This window comes from Sitodiplosis mosellana, unplaced genomic scaffold, assembly GCF_009176505.1.
Source record: "Sitodiplosis mosellana isolate CC-2019 unplaced genomic scaffold, AAFC_SMos_1.0 Smas_scaffold_52, whole genome shotgun sequence".
In the NCBI taxonomy this organism is placed as follows: Eukaryota; Metazoa; Arthropoda; class Insecta; order Diptera; family Cecidomyiidae; genus Sitodiplosis; species Sitodiplosis mosellana.
The window spans coordinates 1-9,549 of record NW_022595294.1 but is presented as its reverse complement, the minus strand read 5'-3'; the positions used below and the strand labels follow the sequence as shown (position 1 = coordinate 9,549).

General features: G+C 33.8%; 1 protein-coding gene across 1 annotated transcript; it reads left to right on the top strand.

Moving 5' to 3' along the window:
- Nucleotides 1-4,520: 4,520 nt before the first annotated feature.
- LOC129570292 (ankyrin-1-like) lies at nucleotides 4,521-7,163 on the top strand. The gene is made up of 12 exons (XM_055449842.1): nucleotides 4,521-4,836; nucleotides 4,993-5,011; nucleotides 5,075-5,115; nucleotides 5,180-5,242; nucleotides 5,309-5,401; nucleotides 5,643-5,942; nucleotides 6,115-6,213; nucleotides 6,344-6,442; nucleotides 6,513-6,611; nucleotides 6,701-6,799; nucleotides 6,857-6,955; nucleotides 7,026-7,163. The coding sequence occupies exons 1-12, from the start codon at nucleotides 4,776-4,778 to the stop codon at nucleotides 7,088-7,090; spliced, it is 1,137 nt and encodes a 378-aa protein (XP_055305817.1). The 5' UTR covers nucleotides 4,521-4,775; the 3' UTR covers nucleotides 7,091-7,163.
- Nucleotides 7,164-9,549: the final 2,386 nt, after the last annotated feature.

Here is a 9,549-nt window from a genome sequence, read left to right as displayed (position 1 = left end):
AATAAACAGAAACAAACTTAAATCGGTCAACAGTAAATAAAAAAGGAACGAATTTACCAAAAAAATTAGCGTACAACCGACAAAAAATTACCGAAAATCAATTAAATATGAACAAAAATCAACCGGAAATTCACTTTGGAATATCAATACAGTTCAAAATGATCAGAAATTCAAACAAAATGGTTCGAAATTGGTCTAAAGAGTAAGAAAATGCGTCAAAATATGAGAAAAAAATGGAAAAATGATGATAATCATCGATAATCGTACAAAAGCGGGAATAAATAAAAGTTCAAATGAAAAAAAAATTATGAATTTTGCCGAGAAATGCACAAAAATGAGCATAAAAAGGCACAAATTGTCATGAAAATGTTAAAAAATGTTTCAAATGCCTAAAATTTAATCAAAATTCATAAAAACAATCAACAAAAAACGTAAAAATGACACAAAACGATTGAGAGAGTTCATTACCTATCAACAATAAAACAGCAAATGTCCATTCGACTGGTTTTTAGTGAAGAAACTGCATTTAACTGCAGAAGCCGTTCAAAAATTGACTTGAGTAGCTGATTCAAACGTCTGAATTGCCAAAAAGGTGATGAAATGAACAAAGATTTCGATCAAACCTCCAAAGGAACGCCCAAAATCAATGGCATCCTGTGAATTTGCTGAAAATGCGTTCATTGATCAGCCCAAGTTAAAGAAAGAACTGTGCGCAAATGGCATTTCAATTGCATTCTTTGACTCTATCGAAAAATGAATTTGAATTGCATTCTTTGATTCCCCAAAAAAAAAAATTCAATCATTCAGAGCATTTTGTTCTCGCACTCTCACAGAGCCGAAAATGAAAGAAAGTAAAAAATTGCCGAAATTCGTCTTGTGAATGCGTCAAGCAACAAAAAAAAGTTGTATTAAGCAAACAAACAAACAGAATGGGACTGCCTGTGGCTACCGAATGCAATGTATTCGATTGCATTGTTTTGCTTTTTGCATATATTCAAAACAGTGTTTCTTTGCATATATCGAGAGCGAATTTCTTGCGAGCAAGACTTTGAGTTCATCGTCTTTTTTCTCTCTCGTCATTCGATTAAGCCATTGAAATTTTTGGTTGAGTCGCTGTTGGGTTGAAAATTTTATTTTTGTTTATGGCATAAACAAAAGGCAAAGTCTCTGCCAAAAAAAAAAACACAGAGAGCACAAATCCTTTCTTTTGACTGTCGCCTTGGGCTATTTTCCGCTCAATAAAAAAACTAAAGCGCTCTAAGCCCATACGTGATTGTTTGGCGTTTCTTTCACGTCGAAAAATCCAACGTGCCATCGGTCTGTTGCTGTCGCTGTCTCGCCGAGTGCCAAATTGAGTTAAATTGATTAGAAACGGAGAATAAAAACAAATAAATCGTGAGTTTTTCTTGGTAACTGTCGACAGCAGCAAACAACGACAACAAAAGGTGGTTTTGATATTCAAATTGGGGTTCATCCACCAACCGTTTGTTCAAAATGCAAATCATCGGTTTAAATGATGGTTTCAATAAAAACGAAGCGAAAAGGGAGTGCGGTACACCCGAAACAACCACCGTCTCGTGTAATTGCCAAATTTCCATCTATTTTGGCACTCGCTCAAACAAAGCAATCCAGAGTGTTCAGCGGGAATTTCAATTGCATCATTCGATTTAAGTGGATTGCCACCATTAATCAATCACCATTAATCACTCACTTCGAATAGAAAATACACACATTTGAGTGCAATCTCTGCGTCAAAAGTGTAAATTTCGGTTACAATTGTTTCAATCGCAGTTAAATTGTTTCGTTTCATCATTTTAAGCTGTTAAAATAGTTAAAATTTGAGAAATTTGAACAGAGCCACCGCAAAAAGTACCGAAACGTGTTTGAAAATGTTCGATTTTGATTGATAACACCCTGAGCCAAGACAATCGCCCGCTGCTTCAACAGCACAGATAAATGCACATAGCATGAGTCATCACATTCGGTTGTGAATGCAATGCAAATGCAATTGGAAAGTGATTTTTCTCTCGCACGGTCGCTCACTTTCTCCGCAAGGGGTGAAAGCATCTCATGCTGACTCAACTTCAATTATTACTCGATTAAATGCCAATCGCACTCGTTTTCTCTTCCGCTTGGCCAATGTATGTGTTTACATTTTCGGGCTCGAACACGCACAATCGCCTAAAATGCTCTGGAATGGAAAAAAAATTACGATTTGAAAACGATTGCCAAGAGTGTCGCGCTAGTATCCAGCAGCGGTGCATTGTGGCTTTTTTCGGTGTTATTTTAAGTGCATTTCAATTGCTGTGTCACTATTCAAATAGACACAAAACAATTATGAACCCATTAAACTCAGATTCATCAAGCATTTTAACAATTTACACACGTACACGGACAACCATTGCCATTTTTCGAATGCATTTTTGCAATGTGCACGCGCGTCAAACACCTTTCGTTTCGACCGCAGAGAGAAGGAGAGAGAGTGTATTTCGATGCGGGCTGTGGAAAGTGGGCTGAATTGATGGACTTTTGTCGAATATTCTCTCTCTTTTTTGTCTAGTAAAATCAAACATTTGGTTTAATTTTAGGAAATCGAAATTGGCATTGCAAATTCAGTATTTGAATCGAAATTTTTATCCATTGCTGATTATCATCAATTTTAGTGTCTTTAAAAAAAAAAATGCTTCTACATTGCGAAAATTGTCCCTCGAAAGAAATTAATATTCAAGAAATTATCATTAACGTTATTCCTTTCCTGCTATAATACTTTGCCATGTCTTTAAAAGAGAAAAATTCTATTTTATTCCAAAGAAACATGATCATTTCTATCAATCAATTTGTTTCGACTTTTTTCAAAGAAACTTTATCGAAACATTGTGAGTTTTGTAAGGCATTACAAGCATTTAGTTACGTTATCCTTTGAAAGTTTGGAGCTTCAATGAAATTCGTTAGCAACCAATACTTACTAGGCATCAAAACATTAGGAGTAGCGATTTTCGTTAGATGGCGCCACCGAACATGTGCTATCGTCGAAAGGCTTTCAGGAACTTCAACTTTCAATTCCAATTGAAAATCCAATTGGATTTTAAACCGATTTTTCTGATATTTGAAACTTTCAAGTTTTCAATCAGATTCAAGTCCATTTCTATTTGAATCTAACTATTCAATGCGAGCTCATCTTTTTAGTTAACTAATAATAAAAGAAATCTTTGATTCGGAAGGAAAAAAAATGATTCATGAATATTTGGCCATCAGCTCGTGTACATCGTCCGATTACAATCTTCAATTGTAAAGCATTGGGCCAATACAAATGAAAAATTCCATTGAATGTTTGAATACTTAAACTTTTTTTTGGTCAGATGATGCATTTTGGTGTGTAAATGAGCCACTGAATTTGGAAAAATAAGTTAAAAGCATTTTAATTAAATCATTCAATTATTTCAAAATGGATCAAAGTCACACTGTTCTGAAGACTCTAAGTTGGGTTAGATTCTATTTCTAAAAGAAATATGCAGAAAACAGAGACATTTTTGTGTTCAATTGTTCAAGCAAAACATTATATTCAAATGGGCAAAACCTGTTTCGTCATCAAAATCAATTCGTTTTCTTAGAAAAAGTCGAATCAAAAATAAAACGTATTCATTTCTGCCACATCAGTGAATTGCTATTTTGACGATTCTATTTGGATTTTGATCATATTGTGTATTTCCATTCCGATCTTAGTTCAATAAATTGTTTATCATTTGCGCGTACGTGTCAGTTGTCTACTAAACATACTCTGCTGTAAATATTGAACATGCCAACCTATTATTTTATTGCTAAACCAATAATTTGGCTTTGATAAATATTATTTTCTGTTTCACGAACTGAAATGAACTTATTTGGATGTGAACAAACACTTTTTCTTCAAGTTTAGTCTAGAAAAAATGGAATATTTGCTGAATCTCTCCAAAATTACTCAAATCATCGCTAACTTGCTAACAACTGATGCGTAATAGTCGATGATTACAAAACGATCACCGTCATTTTTATCCATCATACACCTATTCCACGAATTTGAATTGTATCAACATCAACACGGAATTCCAGTGGACATTTTTTTGGCTATTCATTGAGATTTACGTTAACATTTTTTTTGTCTTTTTTTTCATTTTTCACCAACTTTGTTAAATGCTTCCATTATTTTTTTTTAATTCTTGAAAAGAACCCGTGTGGCAAATGGAAATTTCGACGACACTCTTGTCAGTAAATGAACGATCGATTAGCTTCAACCATATAGTAGTCGTAGAACGGTGACCAGAACATGAGAATTGGTACACTGTAATTGTCAAATAGTGAACAGTCATTCAGTGAAGGAATCATTTAATGGGAGGGGCAACAAGTCTGATCATCATAATAAAGCGGATAAACATCGCGTTATTCAAGTTATCAACTCATCGCGATTAAAACTGTTTACAAATAATAAGCATTAACATGTATCGGAAATCATCGATAAAAGAGAATAAATTCCACTGTCCTGAATGATGAACGACTTAGTTCGTTTCAGTGATTCAAAGGGAAAAGTGATATCAAGTCCAATATTAATTCAAGTGAACAAGTTTGAAAATTTGATTTGATACAAAAGTTTAGTTTATTGAAAGAAAAAAAAAAATACAGAATTACAGAAAAATTGCTAAAACAAAAAGAGAATAGAAAAAATTTTCAAAAATAAAAAGAAAAATTACCGAATTCAACGATTCTTGTTAAGAATATTCAAAGCAGCTTAGGATTAAACCATGAATTCTATTCTGGTGTTCGCTTTCTGCGTGGGAGTTGTTTGCACCGATGTGGCCACAGGTGATAAAAAGACATTTATCAGATTAGATCATATCCATTGAACATTTTCATCAACATTCATCAGTCAAGCGGACAATACGTTTATTTTTCGTATGTTCTTCAAATGATCAACGACATGAAGCTGTGATTTTTATGAAATTTTTTCTTCTTTTTTAGGATTTCAGGTTGACAGTTCGTAAGTATTTTAATTGTGCACACGTTGGATCTTTTAACTTAATCTTTATTTAATTTTGTTAAGCTATGGCAAAGACAATCAGTTGACTTATCAAACCGCAACGAGTAAGTTCGAAATTTCAGTTGAAATAACCGAAACTCAAACTGATGCTTTGATTCTTTTGTACAGATCCGCCGTCAATTTTTGAAAAATTACTTAACGTGACGACACTATGTGATTCTCTTTTCATCGGTACTTTACGAACACGGTATATTTAATGTTCAGAAGAAATTAAATTGTTTGTCATTTAACACGTAGGAAATGTGGAAATTGCTAAAAAACAAATCGAAAGCGGAGTTGAACTTGAAAACTTAGCTAAATGTGTGCCATTGAACGTCGCCGTGGAATACGGTAAGCGATTATTTGAGTCCAAGTGCATTTTACCTTGGCACATTTTTCGATTGTTAGAGTTAAAAGAAGAGATTTTTTTTTTCAAACATTGTTTATTGTGTAACGGATGGTGAATTTAAAATAAGTGTTAATCGATGTGGATTGATCGAATATTCCAAGAATTTCTCGAAAATGAAATGAAAATGAATAATTTTTCATTTTCCTTAGAAATAAAAACATTTGACAAAAATTGCAATTTCAGGTTATATGGATATTGTTCAAATGCTGATCGAAAAAGGTGTCTCAATTGATTCTATTGGATTATATGGTGAGACACCATTGCATATGGCCGCCACTTCCGTAGATCGCATAGATATTGCTCAATTACTCGTTGAACATGGAGCTGATGTTAACGCTAGAACTCCGGAAGATTGGACACCACTCCACGTCTCGTGTGTGTTTGGTTTTGTGGATATTACGAAGTTCCTCATTGAAAATGGTGCCGATGTTAATGCGAAAGGCATGGAAAATGTCACTCCACTTGGAATTGCTTCTTATAGCGGTATGTCGAAGCAATTCACTTTTTCTTCTCCTTTTCTTTTTCATTATTTTCCGATTTAATCATCAGTTTCCATTGAAATGTCGCCTACTTTCGATTTAATCGACCTTTCGATTTAATTCGCTCTCAAGATCGTTTGGGGAGGAGAATTTGATTCGATTTTTATGATTTTCAGGTGAGGCAGCAGTTGGAAGCATTCTTATTGAACAAGGAGCCGATGTTAATGCCAGAGATTATGAAAATGAAACGCCATTGCATTTTGCCGCTGGTGAAGGTATTGGCATATCAAAAAACCAACTAAATCAAAGACCAAAGCAAATTGCATCAAAAAGCATGATTAAAAGTTCAAACCCTCTAACGAGATTTTTTATATTTTTCTGTCATAAATCAAATGATATTTTTAGGTAACGATGACATGGTTAAATTGTTGATTGATCATGGAGCGATTGTTAATGCGAGAGATAGTGATGATCAGACACCACTATTCTGGGCTTCGGAGGGCGGTAAATATTATATATTTACTGAATTTGATCATAAAAATACAAATCCAAATGCGAATAAATCCCATTTCAGGTTACGGGGCATCCGCGAAAATTTTAATCGAGAATGGTGCCAAAATCAACATTAGAGACGTTAATAGCTCATCACCGCTTCATATAGCTGTTTCTGAAGGTCATTTTTATTTTTAAAAAAAGTTCAGGAAACCCAAACATCATTCAAATTAATTCAAAATCAACTCGAATTCAATTCGTTTTTTTTAGGTAAAATTGAAATTGTTGAACTTCTCATCGAACACGGCGCCAAGGTTAATGTCAAAGACATTGATGGACAAACCCCGCTTCACTTGGCAGCTTTTGAAGGTAATTGGAGATGTTTGCGTTATTCCCTTTCAAAAATTTACTGACCACCTGTTTTAGGCGATGTGGAAATTGCTGACATACTTATTGCAAATGGAGCTAAGACGAAAGTCAGAGACAATGACGGAAAAACACCACTGGACATTGCCCAACAGAATGGTAACGTATTTTAGTTTCAAAAAATTGCATAGAAGTTTGAACCAAATCGTGTTTTTATTTATTCATGTAGATCAAGTTGAAGTCATCGATTTATTGAAGAAGCTTGAAAATCCAAAGATAATTTATGCACATTGATTTGTTGGCTGTAAGGTGGTCGATCGATTCAAATGAAATATGTCAATTTATTAATAAAGGAATGAAAGTCAAATTCAAGTTTTGTAGCGGATGATTTATTATTTTAATAGACCAACATTTTCAGTATATGTGCACAAAAATGATGGAGAAATCAACGAGAAATCGAAGCAACAGAAACCAAACGACGTTGATCCAAATGAAATTGCCGTTGCTGTAGATGATCAAAACGAAGAGTCGCCGCCGGCGATTTTCAAGCTGAATGCCATTTGCTGTGACGATCTCTTTGAATAGCTTTCATTCAAGGATCTGCATTCACTCGGCCGAACATGCAAGCGATTGGATCGACTTACCGGTCTATATTTTAAAGAGAATTTCGGAAAGGCGAAACTTGAATGCAAAAATCAAAATATTTATTATGGCAATAGTAGTCTGAATGGGTTCATTCAATATGTCCAGAGTGTACAATTTCGGGCATCAAAAAAGGAAGATTTACAGTATATCGGAGAAAATTGTGATTCACTTCGGAAAATTTGCTTTGAATCGGTTGAATTGACTTAAATCAAGATAAATTACATCAAGGGAAAACTGGATAAAGTCGAAACGGTTAAATTTTTGTGGCATTTGCACTTTATTAAATAAACCTTATGATAATGGATTTTATAAGCGATTAGAATTTGGAATTTACATTGGTTCAGCACGTCAAGTTTGGATGGATCAAATCGATATATTTCGTGGTTTTAAAAAGATATCCAGCTTATTTGAAGCACGCTTGGTTCCACCAAAGATGATCATCCTTGAAGAACTAAATATTTTTCATTCAAATTTGAACGACATTGAGTTAGAAACAATGACAGTGTCTTTTCCAAATCTACAACAAGTTCATTTGGAGATAGCATTAACAATAGATGAAATCCTTCCATTTATTCGACGATTACCAAAATTGAAGGAACTCAGCATTGAATTCATTCACGCATCTCAAATCGATCTATCAGCATTAAACGAGGAACGAATACGCGTTTTCGTATTCAGCCAGAAGTCGAACTAACGAAAATCTCAACAACAATGATTATAAAATTAGGAATATTTTACATAAAAATGCTCCATCAATGTAACAATTAAGTAATAAATAAAAAGTGGGTAAAAGTTGTGTTGTTGTAGAAGACGGTAGAAGAAGTAAATAACCTACAATTTAATCTTTTTTCGGAGAAATATGACCCGAAATCTTATTTTTAGTTGATCCATCGCCAATGTTCGGTCTTTTTTTCCACTATACACTAAAACATGTACATAATCTAGGCCTGTTTCAGAAATTTAAGGTACCCTTTATACTATGGTTTGCAATGTTCCACTCAAATGCACTAAAAAGTAGGTATCGAACCTGACGCAAACGTTGAATTTCGAAATCTGGATTAAGTCCAAAAAACCTGGCGTACTGGAAACTAGCAGACGGTTACTTCTAAATAATTCGGCCGAAAAATCTAATTCTTGTGCTATACCAATCTCTGCTCTTTTTGAAAAAATAATATAAAAAATCCCTGGATATGTCTGTTAGCGCCAGTATTGTTCATGAAGTGAAAGCGTAACATACAGTGATTTTCAAAACGGTTAATCCTCTGGAGAACTGAACAAAATTGAATGTCAGAGATTTTTATAAAACTTATCCCTGTCGATATTTTAGCTGAAATATACAAAAAAAGCGAAAAAGTGATTTACTTCTATAAATTGACGACATTCATAGTAAAAAAAATCGCTACTAATTTCTGTTCCATTTCGTTTGTTTAATTTTTGCTTTCAAAAGCAAAACGACACATTTTTATAAGGTTAGCTGTATTTGTTTTTGTTTGATTTTATGAACGAAATGCGAAAATTGATTTTGCATCTGATATTTGTCATCGAAATCAGTGTGTACATTTTTATTAAATCATTTACATGTTTTTTTGTTCTTTTCTTCAGTTTTATTTTTCTATTTTATTGGCAATGCCTCGACGGCGTACGCTAACAGGGAGGATAGAGAGAAACAGAAATAGAGAGGAGACGCGGGCAAGAAGGAAGAGAAACAGGGAACTTCAGCCCAGCACATTTCATACATTGATTGCCAGTTTGTTACTTCCATTGGGAAAACAAAAAGGTCCAATAACAACCGGAATCAAAAGTAAACATTGTGAGTATTTAACTAAACAATTTGAATTAAATTTGGTAACCACACAAAATGAAGAAAACCAAAATTCTGAAACAGCTAAACGCCAAAAAAAAAAATTGATACCGCCAAAAATTTGTAAAAGTCTTAGGCATTCTATACAATAAACACGATTGTGCATATTTGAACTTTTATGCGTGATTGTGCATCCTAAAATAAAAACAATTATCAATTATGTTCTATGGAATGGAACTTTAAACTAATTTTTCTGATTTTTCTGCGTTTTTGGTTTTCGGAATTTCTTTTTCGGCGTTTTGCTGTT